Source organism: Prionailurus bengalensis, chromosome B1, assembly GCF_016509475.1.
Source record: "Prionailurus bengalensis isolate Pbe53 chromosome B1, Fcat_Pben_1.1_paternal_pri, whole genome shotgun sequence".
NCBI lineage: Eukaryota > Metazoa > Chordata > Mammalia > Carnivora > Felidae > Prionailurus > Prionailurus bengalensis.
The window spans coordinates 199582940-199606082 of NC_057344.1; the positions used below are offsets into that span (position 1 = coordinate 199582940).

At 48.1% G+C, this 23143-nt stretch overlaps 1 protein-coding gene across 3 annotated transcripts in view; it reads left to right on the forward strand.

Moving 5' to 3' along the window:
* The window catches only part of SLC2A9 (solute carrier family 2 member 9), a 256914-nt gene that overhangs the window by 34376 nt on the left and 199395 nt on the right, over positions 1-23143 (forward strand). For 2 of the 3 annotated variants that reach the window (XM_043572969.1, XM_043572968.1), the window contains exons 2-3: positions 205-305; positions 7604-7702. In XM_043572969.1, coding sequence (XP_043428904.1) covers positions 243-305; positions 7604-7702 — 162 coding nt within the window. In that variant the 5' untranslated portion in view covers positions 205-242. Of the gene's footprint in view, positions 1-204; positions 306-4989; positions 5136-7603; positions 7703-23143 lie in introns of those variants that run through there. The other variant, XM_043572967.1, reaches the window with a different exon arrangement.

The following is a 23143-nucleotide window of genomic DNA, read 5'->3' on the forward strand; positions in this document are numbered from 1 at the left end:
GGAAGACACGGAGGTAGTTCAACACCACCATCTCACAGATGGAGACACCGCGTCCAGAGAGGAGCACAGAGCTGCTTGGGTCTCCGGGGGAGCCGGGCACCCCCGTCCTGGTGTCCTCACCATGCCCGCTCCTCTGGGCCGCCTCCCCTAATTACCCATCAGTGACAGCAAGCGCCTAATGACTTCCTTTTTTCTCTTTTTCAGGAACAAGGAAATCCAGTCCAAAATCTGACAAATAAGCCATGACGGTCAGCGAACAGGACTCCACAGATTCCAAAGAAAGTGATTCGGTGAAAGAGACATTGGTCAGTCCTGGTTTCCTTATCTGTCCCTGTTCTGGTGACTCTGGGGCAGTCCCTCCTGGCCCCCTCGCTGCTCCCAGGGACATGTAGGTTGAGGCGAGGTCAGGCAGAGAAGAGACAGCAGGGGATAAAAGCAAAGGCATATGGCAGGTTGCTTTGTGAACCACAAAGCATGTGTCGTGAGGCACAGCCCACTGATGGCATTGTACTTCGGCTGATGATAACATATCACCTGCTGGTGGCCTTCAGGACTTGTTGTGGGGGGTGGGGGTGAGTCTTCGCTCCAAAAGTCATTTTGCAACAGGGGGACACCGATGTGTGAAAGCAATGATGTTGATGTCCTTAGGACACACTGAAACCCCCCCCTTATCCCGCCACGAGGCTCAGTCCTCTGTCCCTCCTCCAGGATGTCCTGGGCATCTAGAGAGACTCTCACTGCTCAGGAGTCCTTGGATAGTTATTTATTTACTTATTTAAATGTTTTTTTATTTTGAGAGAGAGCATGAGCACACAAGGAGGGGAGGGGCAGAGAGAGAGAGAGAGAGAGAGAGAGAGAGAGAGAGAATCCCAAGCAGGTTCCATGCTGTCAGAGCAGAGCCTGACAGGGGGGCTCAAATCCATAGACTGTGAGATCACAACCTGAGCCAAAATCAAGAGTCAGACACTTAACCCACCGAGCCACCCAGACACCCCAATATATGTCCATATTTTCCATAAACCTTATTTAGCAGGAAAAGATCCACACAGGTGTATTTACCAAGCTGCCAGGGAAGTGTGGAATTGGCAGACTGATAGGGGTGAAATGGAGGTTCGAGGAGGCCCAGCCACCTCCTCAGGTCATCCGGGGACATGGCGAAGTCACATTAAATAAACAGCGATTCCCTCCACACGGACACTATATTTTTCTCGGTGCCCATATTGGGTTGAGTCAAGGCTCTGCTGTCTAGACATTTGGTGTAATGAACGAAGAGCTGTAGTCATCTCAATCATTCTGCTTAAATGATATTCAATAGAAAAACGCCCCCTTTTTTCCTTTCCTGCCCTGTCCTGGAAGAAAATGTTCATCTTGTCCAAGCTGACTTTCTAGCTTCAGGATACCATCCGGAGGACAGTTTGAGTTCAGTGCCAGAAGTATCTACCGGGTCCCAGCCCTGAGCCAGGTGGGAAAAAAACTGGGAATGCCAAGAGGCTCAGGACACTGGATTAGCCTGCTCAGGCCGTCATGACAAAGTACCACAGGCTGGTGGCCTAAGCAACAGAGATACACGTTTTCACATCTGGAGGCTGGAAGTCCAAGATCAAGGACATCAGAAGGGTTCATGCCTTCTGGGGCCTCTCTCCTTGGTTTGAAGATGGCTGTCTTCACCCCCGTGTCCTCACATGAACTTTCCTCTATGTGTGTCTCTGTCCTAAGCCCTTCTTGTAAAAACACTGGTCGTATCGGATTAGGGTCTACCTTGGTGACCTGACTTCACCTCACTCTCCTCTTCAAAGAACCTGCCCCCAAATACGGTCCATCCTGAGGTTGTGGGGGGTTGACTCTTCACCATATGAATTTGGGGGGGCACAGGTCACTCAATACCAGACATACACATAATGCCTGCCCTTGGTGAGCTCCTGTCCAGAGGGACAGGCACACATGAGAATAGACACTTATAAGTACGGGCGGTCGTAGACAGTAAATCTGTGAGCAGCTTATGGAACACAGAGGGGCAGAGAGAGGCCCAGGGGAGATTCTGGGAGGAGGTGGTCAGGGGACTGAGTACTGAAGGATGAGCAAATTAAGGGTCCTCAGAGGAGAAGCCTGAGCAAGGGCCAGGAGAACCGGCACAAGGAGATACTCCACAAATATTGGTGAATGGGTGTGTGCATGCCGGAACAGGTGTCAGAAGAGGGTGATGGTGCCCCAGCCTCAGAACACCTGGGAACACGTGTCTAATGACCACATCCTTAATTGAGTTCATCTTCTCAGGCTCTGCCGGGAAGCTTGGGGCCACAGGCCGTGCAAATGCGGGGATGGCACCAGCTCTCCCCAACTCCACTGGTGATATCGTGGGTGTGAACACACCTGGCCACGTGTAGACATGTTCCATGAGGGGCAGGAGGAGGGTGCTCCGGTAATCAGGAGCCCCGGTTAACTGCCTTCCGGTCCAGGAATCTACCACACATCATGTTCACCACCAAGAGACCAAACTTGAGCACTAGAACAGTCCTCAGCAATTGTCCAGTGGCATCAAAATGGCCCCAGACCTCCCCTTCTACCGCTGAGGACACTGATTCCCTAGAGGGGGGCAAATCTTTGTCCACAGAGTTTGCGTGATGGCACTGACTTAGAAAGGGATGAGAACATTTGGTCCAGATAGAGCACATTATCTGGGGACAAGGTGATCTAAAAAATCACCTTGTATCGTGTTCGTTGTATCGTATGCTTGCTGTATGCTGGGTGTTGTAGATGCCACGATTCTAGGTGTTTTTCCAGTATAAACTCACGGAATCTTCCACAGGTCTATGAGGTGGTGGCACTGTTATCATGCCCTTGCTACACACGAGGACATGATGCCACAGAGAGGCCAAGTGACTCGTGCAAGAGCTCACAGCCTAAGTGGCTGAGCAGAGGCTCAAACCCAGGCAGTTTTGAACCGCTAAGCTGGGGCAAAGGGAGGGGGCCGCTCCTATCAGCTTCACCAAGCGTTTCCAGAAATCAGAGCCGTTCACTGGGTCACCCTGAAAAGCCCCGGGGGGCTGGGATCACTTACCTGCCTGAAGGAAGGGGGGTGCAGTTGACTTGAAGGCCAGGCTCTCGGCATAGCTGGAGCCCGGACACTGCTGTGTGACTTTGGCCAAGTCGCTGCTCACCTCTGGGCTGGTTTGCGGGCTGGCCGGGGAGGGAATTAATGGACAGCTACCTCCACCAATGAGAGGAGCTCTTCAGGCCAAGCGCCGCCTCCAGACTGTGGGACAGAAAGGACAGTGAAGTCTGCACAAGCCTTGCTGTGTGGCTGGACAGATGTGTGTCTGGTCTTCGGTTCTGGGACAGGTGCAGGGCTGGGGCCGGGGCGGCCGCTGGCAGTTGGTCTCTTTCCACCCCTGGGATCTGCATCCCCTCTGGGGACCTCAGAGGTCAATTTCAGCAGGTTTTGGGGCAGCAAAGTTAAGGCAGGAGAGGCGTGCAGGGACAGCTTTGAGGGGGGCCTCAAGTCCACACCCGGGTACCTGCTGGCCGGTGGACAATGCTTGCTGACTTTGGAAGCCTTCATAGCGCAGGGGCGTCCCCGACACCAGTGACCACCCCTCCTTCCTCCTACTTTGTGTACATTTGTGTTGACCTCCTGGAGCCTGGGGCCTACTGAGTTTTCAGCCCCAATGAGGAAGCACAGAACAATTTCCAAGGGGGGGTGGGGGTGGGGAGAGAGCACCTGATTCAGATTGAGTTTTAGCAAGATCAGATGAGACCGCCTGTTACAGATGAAGCCAGGCAGGAAGGGCCTGAGCTAAAGAGGGGGTAGGGGAGGAAGAATGAGGGTGAGTATAACGTCCCCATCCGGACAGCACAGCGAGGGTCCTCACGACACAGGGAGGCAGCTGTCCCTTCGCTGCCCCTTCCCGTCCTTCCGGGCCCAGCCATCCTCAATTACCTTCCTCCCCCGCCTACTCCAGGGTATCTGTGCCTGGAGGCCTTGGCTCGATGCCCTCCCACCCCACACCCTCTGCCTGCATGCTTCCCAGGGCTACTCAGAAATCACCTCTTCCGGAAAGTCTTCCGTGATCCAGCCCCAGTTTCAATGCCTGTGTTCCACTACACCTAGTTTCTTTGCTTCCCGTCTCTCTTTGCGGACTTGAGGCCTCCCTGGCCTCCTAGGGGTTCTGAATTCCCCAGTCAGGCCCTTGCCCACCGGCCTGTGCCCCTGCTCTCTGCCTCTGGGTGCAAATGGCCGAGGCAAGCTGTCCTAAACCTGTCACGATTAAAGGTACACTTCTCCGACATCCAGGACAAGTTGGCCACGTGGTGAACAAATTCTCATGACGTCTGGCGTGCATGAGAGGTCTTGCCTCCTTAATGCTTTCCCTGAGCTGAGCCAGCCTGGGGAGGGCACGTGGGAGGTATTCCCCGGGCCAATGCTGAATGAGAAGCATAGAGGAATGACCGACTGGCAGGTTCTTTTTCTTCCAAACCCAGAGCCTCCCCATTTGTGCCCGAGCTAAGGGCGGCCACGCCTATGTCCAGCACGCTGGCCGGGGCTGTGTGATTTCTACCTGAGCCTCAGAGGAACTGCAGGGCAGTCCAGGCGGGATCGGTCTTCCGTGTTGCCCTGGTAAACGCAGCAGCTCAGAGAAGCCAAGTGACCAGGTTAAGGCCACGCAGTTAGAGAGGCAGGGTGGGGACCCCAGCCGGCTTTCCCTGCCGTCGGTGACCTGGCATTCTGTGCTGATCCTGGGAGAGGCGCCCCGGCTTTATGGCCAGCGCTCCCCTCCCGGCTCGCTGGCCTCGTTGGCCAGGAAAATGAAAGGTGCTGATGCCAAAGGAAGAATCCATACCCTGAGTGGTGGGTCCCGAGAAGGCCAGTTTCCCTCCAGGATTCCTCGGTGCTGCTATGACAGCAGGGGCGAAAGCGCACGGTGCCCGTTTCCTGTTCAGACAAGACAGAGCGGCCGCGTTTCCTGCCAGGCCCCGCCCCCTCGTGGACTCTGCCTCCTGCACCGAGATGCCCCGGGATGGCCTGCGGGAGCATGGACTCCCGGGCCTGGGCTCCCCTGACGTGCAGCCCCGGCCATCCGGGGGCCGCGGAGTGTGGCCGCGCCCTGAGAGGGACGCCGGGCGGGAGGACCAGAAAGGTAAACGCAGAAAGCGGCCTCAGGACCTGCCAGGGGGTGGGAAGGCCCAGCGTGGGCGGCTGCGGCTGCCTCCGCCGCCTGGAGCCCTGGGTCACAGAAGCCTGCCGTGAGAGCCGGCACCCAGGTCCCCGTGACCTTGGCCGTGGAGTTCCAGCTCTGGCAACGTGGCCGTGCTCGTGAACAGCCTGGCAGGTGCTGGGTGGTGTCCCCTTTCCTTCCCGCCCCCACAGCAGGTACCTCTGTCCCCGGGGCCGGTGGTGAGAGGGGGTGGGCAAGGGCTGGCCAAGCAGCGGCAGGGGCTCCAAGGAGAGACACCCACCTGCCTTTCTCTAGCTTCTGATGGGTACAGACAAGGGGACAGGGCAAGGGGGTCCAGGAAGAGAAGGTGTCCGGGGCGGGCCAGGGAGTCAGGCAGTGTGACATATGAGCTGAGACCCAGAAGATAAGTGCGAAGATAAAAGACCGCGGAGGATGGGCACTTCGTCCAAAATGCAGTTCTTGTTCTAGCAATGAATCTCTTTCAGTTCAGGCTCTTCTTCCTGTAGAAACCCATTCTGGCCCCACACCTGGCAATGTCTGCCCCTGTGGCTTATAAACCCTTTTTCTCCCCTCCGTCCTCTCACTGGCATTTACTGAATACCTTCTCTGCCTCAGGCTCGGTGCCTGGAAGCAAGACCCCCTCCCCTCTAAAAGTAAGACCCTTGGGCACCGCCCCGACTCTGCTGCTAATGCTCACAGGCACCTGCCACAGGACAGGAGAGGCCTTGTCTGCCTTAATTAACTCTTTTTTCAGCATAACAGCCTGTGAAGTGGGGTCTGTTATCATCCCTGTTTTCAGATAAGCACACTGAGTCACAGAGCAGTTATGCCACTGGCCCAAGGTTCCAGTCATTAAGTGGCAGAGCTGGGGGTAGGACAGAGTTGAACCAAAGAGGGGGTGGAGTTTTCATTCAGAGGAGAAGGCGTGGGGAAAGGGTTGCAGGTGCCAAAGTCTCTAGAAGGGGAATTTCGGGCACATGTATCTGCACGGGCAGGGCCAAGAGGCAGCTTGGCACCTAATTCGAACAACAGCCGTTCTGTATGGCGGGGCCAGAGGCAAAGTAAAACGAATAAACGGCCTTTCCGAACGCTCCCTGTGTGCGTGCGACATTCTAAACATCCTCATCCGGCAGCACATTGATTCCTCAACAACCCTATGTGGCCAGTGTTGTTATTAGATCCATTTTATAGCCGGGCAAGATGAGACCCAGGGAGGTGAAGAAAGTGGCTCAGGTTCCCACAGCTGACTGGTAGAGCCGTCCATCACCGTGTCCCCTGCTAGAGGAGACTACTGACGTGGGCAGATCCGGGAGTTGGCTATCGGGGTCCAGCTCTCTCCTCCAGACAGTATTTGACCGACACAGTTCCCTGAACTGTGGACCTTGTCTGTTTTGTTTCCCGCTGTATCTCTAGAGCTTTATCAGGGCCTGGCCCGATACACGCGCACATTTTATATGATAACAGAGAAGGTGCCTTCCAAGAGCACCTGGGTCCCCTCCATCCGGAGAGTGGCCCACATTCCGCTGGCCAGCCTCGGATGGGAACCCCTTCTGCCTCCAGCCCCTGCCAGCTGGTCAGCTCCGGCCAGGGGGTTCAGATGTTTCTCCTGCATGGTCCTGTCCTGACTGTGACCACGCTCGGACGAAGGACAGGGTCACATGGGGGCAGATGCCCTGTTCTCCAGGCTGAGCCCTGTATCTCTCTGCACGTCCTTGTCCTGCGGTGCTCATGGTGGCCTGGAGATTGACAGCTCGGCCTGGAAGGCCGTGTGCAGTGGTGTGCATGCGTGCATGTGAATGTGTGTGCACCTGTGCAGCTGTGAGCAGCCTCAGGCCCCTAGACACTGTTCCCAGATGACGAGGCACTGGGGGACAGGCAGTGCGGTGCAGTGGGTGACTGCATGGGCTCCAGCCCCCATCCCAGACAGCACCACGGACGTCTCGGCGCGTCTCTTTCCCCACCTATCAAATCGGGATGAAATAGTACTGATCTGAGCGTTCCGTGAGATAATACCCTGAAAGGGCTCGGCTCAATGCCTGGCCCATACCTCTTGTAAGTGCCAGCCGCTACCATTGGCGGCTAAGTCTGGCTTTGCTTTTTGCTCCTATGTGGTCCAGAAAGTGGCCACATTCAGCTAAAATAATAGTGTGTGGCTGCTTACCGAGCACCTGCTAAGGACTGTGGGTCTGTGAGTCACAGGTCTGTGGCAGCAGGCAGAAGCAAACTGAACTCCGTGGGCTGACCGCATTCCCCCAGTGTCCGCCTGCGCAGTAGTCGTGGACAGCGATCCCACCTGTCAGCGGGTTCCGGGAACTCGGGCAATTCTCTAGGTCCCCTTCCCCAGACAAGGGGACAGCCCAGGTGCGTCCTGTGGGCCCCTAGCTCTGTGCCCAACGGCCAGATCTGACATGCTGTCCTCTCCTTTCCAGGACTGGTCCTGCTGGCTCATCGTGGCCTCTCTGGTGGGCGCCTTCGGCTCCTCCTTCCTCTATGGGTACAACCTGTCGGTGGTGAACGCCCCAACTCAGGTGAGTGCCCCGCGGTTGCGGGATGCGCCCGGCAGAGGGCGCTGCGCCCACGCGGAAAACTTCGGGAGTGTTCCCAGGCTGGTTCTATGCCAGCCCTTTGCGGGACACTGGGACCTAGGAGAGGGAGAGAGAGGAGTGAGACCAGCCTCTGCCCTCGAGGGGAGGATGGGAGGTACAGAAACAGACAATGGTGACAATGTGGAGGGTTCAGTTCCCTGCCTTGGAGGGTCCTGGGAGAGTGCAGGGCAAGGACAGGGGTCTCCGGAGTTCCCAGGGGCCAGTGCTTGAGGATCTTATCCTCGGCACAGAGCCACGGAGAGACCTTACGCATAAACATTTTCTTGATCTGTTCTTTTTGGGTTTATGGCTTTCCATTACCGCTAGTGGTCATTCGGGTGTCTGTTTTGTCTGGCTTTTGTTTCGGTCTGGAATCAAGTCATTAGGTTACGTCAATCAAGAAGAGTCTGTAAAGCAACCAAAGGTGTTTATCTGGGGTCGTAGGACTTGCAGCATGGGAGACAGAGAGGGCGGAAATGGACCTTGTGCTCAGAATTGCAGGTGGAGTGGGCAGGCTCCTAAAGGCAGAACCCACAAGGTTACCAAACTTCTTCTGAAGGAATGATGATCGGTGCTGAGGGAGTTACACTGAGCACCGGATGCAGGATTGACTAGGTAGCTAACAGGTGTTATGTTGTCTCTATTTCAGTCCTCAGTAGAGGAGGCCTTCCAAGAGCTGGCCACGTTGTAATTGCCACAAGCCGAGAGTTCATGGTGTTCCCAGAATTGAAACAGGAGCCCCTGCATGGGTCCTGCTTCCTCAGTGTCCTCCCATCCCCCTTCTGAGTGAGGGTCTTAGCAATACTTACTTCGCTTTTGGAGCTTCCTTTTATAGGTGCAATCCCCAGGCCCTCCTAACCCCTCCCTGCTGGTTTGCAGGTTCAGATTTGGTTCCGCCTACCTAGGCTTTTAGGTAGCTATCCATGCCAGGGGGTGCTGGCTCCTGCTTGTCATAGCTGCACCTTCGTCCACCTTACCCTGTAATGGCGAGGTAGGTCAAGGCTACCTGGAGGCTTTCTGGAGGAAGTGATGTCTCAGCTTCACCTTAAAGGTAAAACAAAGGCACGGAGGCTTGCCATTTGTGACATGTTTGCAAGAATGCAGGCGTGATGCAGTTGGAACGCAGAATGCCTTTTGGGGAGCACAGGGCAGGAGCTAAAGGGGCAAACGGAAGCCAGGCTGTGGACCTTTCTGAAGGCTTTTCGGGCCCCGTTTGGAGCCCAGCATCCCCATGTGCAAACCACAAGGGAGGCTGGACCAGGGGGTCCTAAAAAGTTCCCAGGAGCCCTGAACGTGGCAGAATTGCCTTTTAAAAATTCAGATGTCCTTCGACAGTCCTTCAGAGGTCTTTTATAGCTGGTTTGTCCAAATTAGGAGACAAAAAAAAAATCAGTGCTATATTCGTGACAGAAATACAGAAAAATAATGACAACCATAAAATCCAGATGTAGGTGTTTCTGTTCTATTCCCTTACTTTCCTGTGCATTTGGAAAGTTTTACAGCAGAATGTCCAAAATAAGTACATCATTACATCTTTGCAAATGCGTCTATATATGTGAAAGGAGAGGGAAGTTTCTAAATCTTGCTGCTGAGCCCTGTTCTCTTCAATGTTGTCACCAGTTATTTGGACGATAATCTGGAAAGGATGTCTACACATTTCTCGGTTGATGTGCTGGGAGGAATAATGACTGTATTTGAAAATGCAGTGTGTCAGAATCGAGTGCCAGGACAGCTCTAGTTTTTGTTGAGTTTGTTTCATTTTGTTTGAAACCCTTCTACGTTTTGGGCCTCTGTGTAAGTTCATTTGGAAAATGGGCTCTGATGCTAAGACCCATTTGAAAGCCAGGGACCTAGATGGCCTCCCCAAACTCTTACTGAAGCCAGTGGCTTTGATTTCGTCGTTGTGACCTCGTCCTGACACGAGGATCTGATTTGTCCATATTCGCCTATAAAAGAATATTGGAGGGGCGCCTGGGTGGCTCAGTCGGTTAAGCGTCTGACTCTTGATTTCGGCTCAGATCACTATCTCCCAGTTTGTGGGTTCAAGACCCACTCCAGGCTCTGTGCTGTGTGGAGCCTGCTTGGGATTTTCTGTCTGTCTCTCTCTCTTTCTCTCTCTCCCTCTCTGCCCCTCCCCGGCTCGCTCTCTCTTTTGTCTCTCAAAATAAATAAATAAACATTAAAACAAGAAGACTGGAAATTTACACTCTTGCCTCATCATGACAGTTCAGCAGAAACTCCAGCAGAGGGTGGAGAACCTTTGCATTCATGGTTTGTGGACCAAAAAGCCATGTGAAACTTGAACCCTGAATGAAATGATGTGGATGGAAAAACAGAAGTTCAAGCCATGACTGTGGGAACAGGAGGAAGGAGCAATTTGGTCATTTAAAACTTGTTTTCGATTAAGAAACTATTTTTTTAGATCAGTTTGAAAGCAGTTCACAGCAAAATTGTGCAGGAAGTACAGGGAAGCACTCCCCCCTCCGTATCCCTCACCCCCAAAAGCTTCCCCCACTATGAGTTTCCTCCAGGTCCTTTCATGGCTCGAAAGCTCCTTTGTTCTTTACAGCTGAATAATATTCAATACATTAATGCATTGTATTAATACAGTGTAATAACACCTTGTCTGCATGTACCGGTTTATTGAGCCACTCACCTGCTGAAGGACATCTTGACTGCATCTAAGTTTTGGCAACTATGAACAAAGTTGCTGTAAACATCCATGTGCGGGTTTTTTTTGTAGACATAAGTTCTCAGTTCATTTGTGTAAATACCAAGAAGCACCATTGCTGAATCAAAGAGGGAGAGTACGTTTAGTTATGCAATAAACAGACAAAACCTCGTCCTGAGTGGCTGTCCTGTTTTTCATTCCCAGAAGCAATGAGCAAAATTTCCTATTGCCTCCCATTCTCACCAGCATTTGATGTTGTTAGTATTTTGGATTTGGAATGTTCCATAGGTGAGTACTGGTATCTCGTTTCCACTGCAATTCCCTAATGACATATGATGTTGGATACCTTTTCATATGTTTTTGGGAAAGATAGAAACATCTTTTCAAACGTTCACTTGCCGTCAATAAATCTTCTTTGGTGAGGTTTCTGTTCACATCTTTTGCCCATCCTTTAATCAGATCGTTTGTGTTGTTTTGGTTGAGTTTTAAGAGTTCTTCGTATATTTTTAGATTACAGATCTTTATCAGATGTATCTTTGCAAATATTTTCTCCAGGTCTGTGGCATATCTTCTCATTCTCTTGACATTGTCTTTCCCAGAGCAGAAGTTTTTAATTTAATTGAAGCCCAGATTATCAATGATTTCTTTCACAGATCGTGTCTTCGGTGTTATATCTAAAGAGTCATCACCATAGGGCACCTGGGTGGCTCAGTTGGTTAAGTGCTGACTGTGGTTCAAGTCATGATCTCACGGTTCATGGGTTTGAGCCCTGCATCAGGCTCTGTGCTGACAGCTCATAGCCTGGAGCCTGCTTTGGATTCTGTGTCTTTCTGCCCCTCCCTTGCTCATGCTTTCTTTCTCTCAAAAATAAATAAACATTAAAAAAAAAAGTCACCACACCCAAGGTCATCGAGATTTTCTCCTGTTCTTTCTTAGGAATTTTATAGTTTTGTGTTTTACATTTATGTCTGTGAACCAATTTGAGTTAATTTTTGTGAAAGGTATAAAGTCTGTGTCTAGATTTTTTTTCTGATATGTGCATATCTATTGTTCCAGTACCATTTGTTGAAAAGACCATCTTTGCTCTATAGTATTGCCTTGGCTCTTTTGCAAAGATCAGTTCACTGTATTAATGTGGGTCTGTTTCTGGGTTCTCTGTTCTATTCTATTGATCTATTTGTCTGTTTTTTCACAAATACCATGCTGTCTTGATTATTGTAGCTTTATCGTAAGTCAAAGTGAGATAGTGTCAGTCCTCCAACTGTGTTCTCCCTCAGTGTTAGGAGTTGATTATTCTGGGTCTTTTGTTTCCCATATAAACTTTAGAATTAGTTTGTAGATTTCCACAAAATAACTTGCTGAGATTTTGATTGGGATGGTATTGCATCTATAGATGAAGTCAGGAAGAACGAACATCTTGACAATATTGAGTCTCCCTATCCATGAACATGGGATATCTCCCCATTTAATTAGCTCCTATTTGATATCTTTCATCAGAGTCTTTATTTTTGATATAGATGTTACATAACTTGTGAGATTTACACCTAAGTATTTCATTTTCTTTAATACTAATGTAAATGGTAATATTTTAAATTTAAAATTGCATTTTTTTCATTACTGGTATATAGGAAAGCAATTGGCTTTCAAATTTTTTTTTTCAACGTTTATTTATTTTTGGGACAGAGAGAGACAGAGCATGAACGGGGGAGGGGCAGAGAGAGAGGGAGACACAGAATCGGAAACAAGCTCCAGGCTCTGAGCCATCAGCCCAGAGCCCGACGCGGGGCTCGAACTCCCGGACCGCGAGATCGTGACCTGGCTGAAGTCGGATGCTTAACCGACTGCGCCACCCAGGCGCCCCCTTTTTTTTTTTTTTTTTTTTTAGCAATTGGCTTTCATATATTAATCTTGTTATCTTGCAACTGTGCTATAATCAATCACTTCTTAGTTCCAGATTTTTTTTGGTCAATTTTTTCAAATTTTCTACACAGATGACCATGTCATCTGTGAAATAGACAGTTTTATTTCTTCTTTTTCAGTACGTGTATCTTTTATTTCCTCTTGTTGTCTTATTGCATTAGCTAGGACTTCCAGTATGATGCTTACTTTGGATTTAATCTGCTTTTCTTTTTCTAGTCTCCTACAATGGAAACTTATTGATTTTAAATCTCCCATCTTTTCTAATATATTCATTCAATGCTATAAATGTTCTCCTAAGCACTGCTTTTGATGCAACCCACAAATTTTGATGAGTTGTATTTTCATTTTCATTTAGATCAAGTTATTTTAAAGTTTCTCTTGAGATTTCTTCTTTGATCCATGTGTTATTAAGAAGGGTGTTGTTGGGGCGCCTGGGTGGCGCAGTCGGTTAAGCGTCCGACTTCAGCCAGGTCACGATCTCGCGGTCCGGGAGTTCGAGCCCCGCGTCGGGCTCTGGGCTGATGGCTCAGGGCCTGGAGCCTGTTTCCAATTCTGTGTCTCCTTCTCTCTCTGCCCCTCCCCCGTTCATGCTCTGTCTCTCTCTGTCCCAAAAATAAAATAAACGTTGAAAAAAAATTTTTTTTTTTAAAAAAAAAGAAGGGTGTTGTGCAATCTTCAAGTTTGGGGGATTTTCCAGCATATTCTGTTATTGATTTCTAGTTTAATTCCATTATGGTCTGAGACCAGACACTGTATGATTAGATTCTCTTAAATTTGATAAGGTGTGTTTTATGGCCCAGAATGTGGTCTATCTTGCTGAATGTCCATGTGAGCCTGAGAAGAGTGTATATTCTACTGTTGGATGAAATAGTCTGTAGACGTCCACTGTATCCAGTTGGCTGATGGTGTTGTTGAGTTCAGCTATGTCCTCACTGATTTTTGGCCTGTTGCATCTATCCATTTCTGACAGAGGGGTGTTTCAGTCTCTGACTTTAATAGTGGGTCATCTATTTTTCCTTACAATTCTGTCAGCATTTGCCTTATGTATTCTCATGCTCTGTTGTTAGGCACATACACATTAAGGCTTGTTATATTTTCTTGCAGTATTGGTCCCTTTAACCATATGTAACGCCCCTTTTTTCCCTGTTAACTCTTCTTGCCAAAGTATCCCTTGTCTGAAATTAATATCGTTTTTATTGCTTTCCTTTGATTCATGTCAGCATGGTATATCTTTGTCCATCCCTGTACTTAAAAAAATTTTTTTTGATGTTTATTTATTTTTGAAAGAGAGAGAGACAGAGCGTGAGGGGGGAGGGGCAGAGAGAGAGGGAGACACAGAATCCGAAGCAGGCTCCAGGCTCTGAGCTGTCAGCACAGAGCCTGATGCGGGGCTCAAACCCGTAAGCCATGAGATCATGACCTGAGCCAAAGTCAAAGGCTTAACCGACTGAGCCACCCAGGCACCCCGATCCCTGTACTTTTTAAAATCTATATGTGTCTTTATATTTTTGTAAAAAAAACTTTATTTATTTTTGACAGAGAGAGAGAGAGAGAGAGAGAGAGTAGGGGAGGGGCAGAGAGAGAGGGAGACAAAGGATCCCAAGCAGGCTCTGTGCAGAGCCTCATTTGGGGCTCAATCTCACAAAATGTAAGATCACGACCTGAGCCAAAATCAAGAGTCAGATGGTAACCGGCTGGGCCACCCAGGTGCCCCATGTGTCGTTATATTTTAAGTGGGTTTCTTATAGACAACATATAGCAATAAACAGTTTGTTCTCTTGACCCAGTCTGACAATCTCTGTCTTTTAATTGCCATATTTTATACCATTGACATTTAAGGTGATTACTGATACAGTTCAATTAATATCTACACTGTATCTGTTCCTTTTTCTATTTGTCACCCTTGTTCTTTGTCCCTATTTTTGTTCTTTGTCCCATACTTCTGCCTTTTGTGGTTTTAACTGAGCATTTTGTATGATTCCATTTTCTCTCTTTTCCTAGCATATCAATCCCCCCCCCCCTTTTTTTTAACTTTCTTTAGTGGTTGCTCAAGGTTTATAATATGCATTTTCAACTAATCCAAGTCTACTTACAAATAATACTACTTTACTTCACTGGTAATGTTAGTTCTTTATAATAACAAAATATTTCTAATTCCTCCCTCCCACCCACTTAGACATAAGCATATTATATAGATAATCGAATACATTACTATCATTATTATTTTGAACAAAATTAATTGTGAGATTTATACCTCAGTATTTCACAAATATTCTGAACAAAATAATAACCTATTGATTGTTAATAGATAATAGTCAATAGATAATATTAACAGATAATGGTCTGTTAGATTAATTAAGAACAAGAAAAAAAGTTTTCATTTTTACCTTTACTTATTCATTCTCCTGTGTTCTTCTTTTTATGGAAGGCTGAGTTTCTGACCTATATTTGGTTCCTTCGAAGAATTTCTTTTAACATTTCTTGCAAGGCAGATCTACCGGAGACCAGCTCCATCAGGTCCAGGGGTTCCCAAAGGAAGAACAGCATCGGTGAAAATAAAACAAAACTAAAATAAAAAACTAAAACTAAAATAAAATGGACACAGACAACAGCAGTGTGTTGAACTGGCCAATTTATTGTAGCAAACATGACATCATTTTTGCTAGTGATTTCCTTGTAACATACGTCATCTATGTTTTTCTAACATTACCTAATTTTGAAAATGTTCCTATGTACAGACAACCTTTAAGAAATAACATGATGATTTTCCCCTAACTTTCCCGCATACCCTTTGTAATATCACAGATTAATCTTTTACATTTTTCCATTATCCATCTGTGTTTATCTATAATCTACAAAGCATTTGCTTTGCTGTTCTCGTGAAAGGCCCTCCATTTCTCAACACCTCAAGTGGAACAGTTACAGGGGCATGACCTCCTAACCACATGAGGCCAGAAGAACAATGTGTTTGCCTCGCTCTGAGGTGCCAGAAAGGGGCTGAAAAAGCCTTAGAAACCCATGCCTCATACATTCTCAGAGAGACAATGCACCTAGAAACTAATGAACCATTCTGTACCTTAACCAACTAGGTTCAGTCATCATCTGGAATGCCTCCGGAGGCCAGGTGGGCCTAGGGGTTGAAGTCACCTGTGCCCAGAGATACACTCCTTAGTTGCTGGAGTGGGGCTTTAAGATCCATATGTCTCTTCTTTACAGGCCCTCTTTGCTGGCAAAGGGATAAGGCTATCCTTCCTGTAAGTAGAGGAGTCTCCATAGGGGATGGCAAGGGCTAAACATAAGGCCACACAATTTCTTGTGGAACCTTATTTTTTTTTCCCTAATGGTTCTTTTCCCAGGGGGGCTGCAGAGGGCAATTCCCCAACAGACAATACCCCAGGTACTTTAATAAGGCCAAATTACCTAAAAGCGGGAGTACAAGAAGCTTCACTGTTGGTTGGGCCGCCCTGCAGTCATCAATCCATCCACAGCCCGGGTCCTCCCACTCAGGCTGGGATAGCTCGGCTTCCAGCACAGATCTACTGGCAACAAATTCACTCAATGTTTGTCTGAAAAAAGTCTTTACTTTTCATTCATAGTTTGGAAAAATTTTTTAATGTTTATTTATTTTAGAGAGAGAGAGAAAGAGAATGTGAGCAGGGGAAGGACAGAGAGAGAGGGAGACACAGAATCTGAAGCAGGCTCCAGGCTCTGAGCTGTCAGCACAGAGCCTGATGTGGGGCTCGAACCCACAGACTGTGGGATCATGACCTGAACCAAAGTCGGAGGCTTACCTGACTGAGCCACCCAGGCACCCTTACCTTTCATTCGCTCTTGAAGGATAATTTTGCAGGGTATGGAATTCTAGGTTGGTAGGTTTTTTTCTCTCTCAATATTTTGAGTATTTCACTTCATTCTCTTCTGGCATGGTTTCTGAGGAGAATTTGGGTGTAAATTTTATCTTTCCTCCTCTGTAGGTAAGATTGTTTTCATCTGGCTTCTTTCAAGAGATTTTTTTTAATCTTTGATTTTCTGAAGTTTGAATATGATATGCCTAGGTGTAGTGTTTTTTCTTTGTTTGTTTTAGAATTTATACGTTTTGGTGTTTTCTGAGCTTTCTGGATCTGCAGTTTAGTATCTGATCCTAATTTGAGGAAATTCTCAGTCATTATTGCCTCAAATATTTCCTTTGTTTCTACCTCTGTCTTTTCTCCTTCCAGGTGTTCCCACTGCATGTATATTACATATTTTGTATTTTTCCCACAGTTCTTGGATACTCTGTTCTGTTTTTTTTTTTCTCTATATTTAAGTCTCTTATGGTGTGCCTCTCTCTGTTTTTATTTTATTTTTCCTTCCCTTCTCCTATGTTCATCTGTTTGACTCTTAAATTCCACGTGAGTGAAACCACATGATATTTGTCTTTCTCTGACTTATTTTGCTTAGCATAATACACTCTAGTTCCATCAACGTTGTTGCAAATGGCAAGATTTCATTCTTTTTCATCACTGAGTAGTATTCCATTCTATGTATGTACCATATCTTCTTTATCCATTCATCAGTCAATGGACATTTGGGCTCTTTCCATAATTTGGCCGCTATAAACACTGGGGTGCATGTGTCCTTTCGAATAAGCATTTTTGTATCCTTTGGGTAAATATCTAATAGTGCAATTGCTGCGTCATAGGATAATTCTATTTTTAAGTTTTTGAGGAACCTCCATACTATTTCCTGGAGTGGCTGCACCAGTGTGCATTCCCACAAACATAGCATCCTTGCCAATGTCTGTTGTTTCTGGAGTTGTTAATTTTGGGCATTCTGACAGGTGTGAGGTGATATCTCATCATGGTTTTGATTTGTATTTCTCTGATGATGAGTGGCATTGAGCATCTTTTCATGTGTCTATTAACCATCTGGGTTTCTTCTTTGGAAAAGTGTCTGTTCATGTTTTTTGCCCATTTCTTCACTGGATAATTTGTTTTTAGGGTGTTGAGTTTCATAAGTTCTTTCTAGATTTTGGATACTAACCCTTTATCTGATGTGTCATTTGCAAATATCTTCTCCCATTCTGTCAGTTGCCTTTTAGTTTTGTTGGTTGTTTCCTTCACTGTGCAGAAGCTTTTAATCTTGATGAGGTCCCAATAGTTCATTTTTGCTTTTGTTTCCCTTGCCTCTGGAGACATGTCTTGTAAGAAGGTTGCTGTGGCCAAAGTCAAAGAGGTTGCTACCTGTTTTCTCCTCTTGGATTTTGATGGATTCTTGTGTTACATGTAGGTCTTTCATCCATTTTGAGTTTATTTTTGTGTATACTAACCCCATTTCATAGATGAGGAAACTGAGGCCCAGGGAGGTTAATGTATCCTACCTAGTTCCTGGGGTGGGATGGGCGGCCCTTTAACCTCCACTCCCTAACTTCCCGTTGGTTTCCCATCTGACTACTTATGCCCCATTTGGAAGAGAACACCCACATGCCTTGTGCATCCATGATAGGTCCTTGGCCAACTGTGGACAATTGGATCTGAGCAGAAGTGAATATAAGCCACTTGAGGCTTAGCCTTGAAGTGAGGAATCCAGAAGTTTCCTCAGTTTTTTCTTCCCCCAGATGGCATAGGTACTAGACAGCAGAGAATGGTCTGGCAGGCACTAGGCATGAGCTAGCATGAGGTAGAAAGAAGTCTTTACTATCCTTAGCCACTGAAGCTTCAGAGTTTCTGTGCTGTGGTGGTGCATTGATCACCATCATACCCCAACATCTACCCTTCAAGGAAGTCCAGCCTGGCCCACTGCAGGGTCTTCTAACTGGTTTTCCTATTTCCACTGTGGCTTCTACAATTTATTCTCAGCCCCAAAGCCCAAGGGATCCTTTAAAAATTGAGGCAGATCATACTGTGCTTCAGCTTCAAACCTTCCACAGCCACCCAACACACCTAGAAGTCAACCCCGATTGCTGTGGCCTATGCCCGGGGTCTGGTGCCTAGTGACCACTCTGCTCTTATTTCTGGCATGTTCCCCTCACTGCCTCTTCTCATCCCCATGACCCCCTCCCCACCTGCTGACCCTCAAACACACATGCACTTGGTACCCCAGGACCTTTGCACTTGCTGTTCCCTTTAGTGGAATGCTCTTTCCCAGATATTCCTATGCTGTCTCCTTTGATTACTTCTGGCCTCTGTTGAAACGTCCTCTTCTCAGAGATTTCTTCTCAACCAGCCCATCCATAACAGCATCTCTCCATTACTCTCTAGCCCCTGCCTTAACTTATCTCTCTTTGTAGTATTTCACCAACCTGAGGTGTTATATATTTATTTGCTTCTTGTCTACTCTTCCTTTTACTTTAGAATCTAAGCCCCCCGTAGACATAGTGTTCACAATTGTCTTGCTTTTGTAATGCCAGCACCTAGAAAAGGGTGTGGCACACAATAAACCTTTGTAATGAATGTTTGATGTGTAATGAGTAAATGTATACATTTAAGATTTTTTAAAAAGTTCTTTATGTGCAAATGCACTTCCAAGGCAAGTCTGCTAGACCTCCTCACCCTCAAGCAAATTCCCATCTGCCCTATGTAAAAATTCTAGTTCTACCACATTCACACATCTATCCATCCATCCATCCATCTACCTAATTCTCTTTACGCATCTGTCTACCTGTCTCCCATCTATCTTACCTCTCTTCCACTTATCTATCTACCTACCTACCTACCTACCTCCCTCCCTCCTATCTACCTACCAACTGCTTACCTATATCATCTACATACCTACCTCTCTAAAGCATTCTGATGCCTTTGTAAAAGCTATGCAGAATCCAAGGCTAATTTACATACCAATCACATGTAACATGATGCCTGAAATTTTTAAGCAGGCATGCATGCTGCTGGCCCAAGATGCCAATCTGAAACCTGGCAAATGGCCTCAGATTTGTGCCATTCTAAGCCTTGACCTTTAGTAGGAGAATGCTGCTTGCCTGCGATCTGCTCCATGAGTACAGCTACAGTGGTCCATGGTGGCCGGAATTGTGGTGGGAGATTTCCCCGTATTGCCCAAGGGCCTGCAATGTTTGGCTCCCACCTGAGAACCCACTGAGGGTTGCCTGGAAGTATCAGAGGCAGGATGGGGATTTCTGGGTCCCTGGGGTTGTTATCTGGGAAGGCACCCACCTTTCTGGGCAGACAGGGCTGATGTGTCGGGTGAGTTGATGTATCGGCCCAGAGCATGAGTCAGAACTCCTCTTGCTCATGTGTGTTGTTCGGAGAGCCTACAGGAAGATTCTGGAAGCAGTATTCTAAAGAAATGCAAGGTTTGAGCCTCAGTGGACAATACCGAGCCTGGGCTCCAGTCCCAAGGGGCCGCACGAAACTGAGGATGGCACCAATGGGGATGGGGCCCAGGTGTGGCTCCACTGGAGGAGCATCTGGTGAGGAGGGATGGGTCAGCAGGATGCGCCCACAGGCACGTGCAACGGGCCGGAGAGAGTGGACGGCCTTGAGCAGGATGACCACTGGGGCGGACATTAAGGAGAGTCACTGAGAAGAGCCAACGTTGAGCAAGTGAGCGTGTTGGGTGGGTACCATGAGTGACAACGGAAACTAGAAAGCAGACAGGGGTTGGGGCGTCCGGGTAGCTCAGTTGGTGAAGTGTCCGACTCTTGATTTGGGCTCAGGTCGTGATGTCACAGTTCATAAGTTTGAGGCCCATATTGGGCTCTGTGCTGACATAGCCAGGGAATGGGGATTCTCAAAAGAAGAGACACATCGGGTGAGGTCTGGGGCTTTGACACACTAAGCTTCTGGTGTTCTCTCTACGGAGTCCAGACGCATTACCCTCCCAGTACATGGGTGTGTAACAACATACACAGAGTACTGTCCACCAGGCATGCTCACCCAAGCCTCTGTGTCCAGAGTTATTACTGGGGTTTCATTACAGAGGCATGATTGAGTCAATCCCCAGGCCCCCTTCCCTTCTTGGAGGCGGGGCTGATACCACCTGGCATGACGCCCCACCCCTCTCATCACTTGGTTGGCCAGCCTCTCACTCGAGTTATCTCATTTGCATAAATTATCAGGTGGGGGCTGAGAGGCCTGCCACGAATAACAAAGACAGTCCCGTCACTCAGGACATCCCAAGGGTTTAGAGGCTATTTCCCAAGCATGGGGACAAAGGCCAGCCAGATTCTTAATTATCCAACGGCATATGTGGGATGTATGGCATACGAAGGTATGTTCTCAACATAAAAGTACTCAAAAACGTCTGTTAAATGAATTAGTGAACAAGAAAGAATGAAAAAGAGAACTTGGGGCTCTCACTTATCACCCCACTCTCACACCATGTCAGTTAGGACTCCCTTGAAGCAAAACCAGAATCCAACAAAAGTAACAGCGAATGGCTTGGCTTTTATACTGAATTAGTCACTGTTCCATTGATTTCTGAGTTGGCGATGTTTGGTCTTCTCTTGGGACGGGAGACAGAGTTTGCCCCCCCGGTGTCAGTACAGCAGCACCCCCTCCCCTTATCTGTGGTGTCAGTGGCCCTCAGTCAGCTGTCGTCTGCAACAGAGGACTCTCCTCCTGACCCATCGTCCGAGTCCGTAGTCGCCTCACGCTGCATCATAGCGACTCTGTCCTCACCCCACTTCGTGTCCCCACCCAGGCATTTTATCATCTCACATCCTCACAAGAAAAAGAAAGGTGAGTACAGTACCGTAAGACATTAGGAGAGAGCGCGGGGCCACATTCACATGATGCTTATTCCCATGTATCGTTATAGTTGTTCTACTTCGTTACCGTTAATCGTTTACTGAGCCTAATTCATAAATTAAACTTCATCATAGGTATGTAGATATAGGAAAAAACATAGTATATGTAGGGTTCAGCATTATCTGAGGTTTCAGGCACCCAGCGGGGGCCCTGGAATGGATCCCCTGTGGATAGGGGGCGGCGGGGGGGGGGGATTGGCTACTGTATTTAACCCGGGGCTTCAGCAGAACATTAATTTGACTCCCCACAAGTTCCCAGGAGAAATGGTACATTTCATCGTTTTCCTCTCCCGATCCTCCCCTGAGGGCAGGTAAACAAGCACTGGTAAAGGATAAAACCATCTCTCTCTACAAGAGCAGATCCGCCCCAGTTAGCTGCAGATGTTAGATGCTGCTCAAAGGAAAAGTTCCAACGGACCAGCAGACAGAGAACCCAGAAGCGACTTCTGGTTCTTTTAATTAACCCCACCCCACGCTGCGGTTTTAGTGACTGCTCCGAGGGCCCCGGCACTCTTAGGGGAGCAGAGGCGCCTGGCGGGGCACCTCTGTGCAGCCCCGGGCCTGGTCTCAGGCAACCGGGTAGGGCACGGGGAGCGCGGATCCTGCCAAAGACATCAGTGCTGGACGGGCGGACAGGGAGGCGTAGCGGCTTGGCATCTTGGCAGGAGACAGCTGGCACTGAGGGAGAAACCAGCACATCTTGTCATTGCAGAAGCAACTGGCAATGATTTTGATGAGACAGGTTATCTCTGGTTAATTTCAGCATGCACCAGGACTGCCTGTGGTATTGAAATCCCCAAGTCTTTCCTTTCCGTTCTTTCTCTCTGTCTCTCTCTCGTTGGCCTCACTTTGTCTCAGTAGTTACATAAGCCAAACAGGTTTCTGTTAGCAAAAGCAAACAGCACGCATTTAAATGTTAATAATTTAATAATAAAACGACCGCTATGAATCACCATCTGTAGTTCTCGTTTGGACAGCGGCCCACGTAGCAGGCGCGGAGATAATAATCCCGCTATACAAATAAAGGAGCCTGGAAGAGAAAGACTGAGGAGCTGGCCCAAGGCCGCTCAGCTCATGGGTGGTAGCCTGTCCCTGAAGAAGAGAGTCCCGACCTCCGCCCCACCCAGGGGCCATTTTTAAGGCTTTTTCCAAAAACCATCCATTTCTGCCGTTTTATATCCTGCTCTTTTTTTTTTTTTTTTTTTTTTTAGCTTACACTTATATTGGAAACATTTTTCCATGTTCTTGAAAATGCCCCATCACCAGGATATCTCATAGCTGTGTGCTGTGGCATCACGTGACTGTCCTATCTTCCTAATGTGGGTCTCTTAGATTGTTTCCAGTTTTTCTCTAGGGCAGGGCACTGCTACATTGTTTAAATTGGGGCTTGGGAGTCATTGTTTGGTTTGGCATCTGGCTTGGATTGAATCAAGGTCCAAGCCAGGGAGGTTGGTGTCTTGTGTGTTCTACACGGAGGGTGACCCCTGTGCCTGCTCTCCATCCTCTCGGGACCCCAGCTTACTGGAGCAGAGAAGCCTGCATCTTTGATTCAGAATTTTCCCATATCACAAAGTTTCTCTGGGAAAAATGCTTGTGTTGAACCTAATGGAGAAGGGAGCACGGCCCTATCAGGGCTCGGGGAAGCCCTGTGTACAGGGGTGGGCGCCTTATTTTCTGCAGCCAGGCAGGGGGAACAGAGGTGAGGTTAGCCCAGTGAGGCAGGCAGTCGGGAAAACTTGGGAGGGGGAGTGTCAGAGTTGGGTCTGCTGGTGTGAACAAACCCGACAAATCAAATTAGAAACATTGTGTTTCTGACCCATAGGAGAGAGGCACTGAGATTAACTGAGTGTCTGCTACGTGCTGGACATCATGCTAGGGTCTACACGCCTTCATTTAATCCTTCCAGTGGCCCCATCTGCAGGCTAGGGTTTTTAGTCCTTTTCTGTAAATAAGTTATTCCAGAACTGGTGCTCAAAACCATCACCCTGAACTTGGAATGGATCAGATGCCCTGTGAAAGCCCCCCATGCCTCAAGACTGATTTTTAGGAG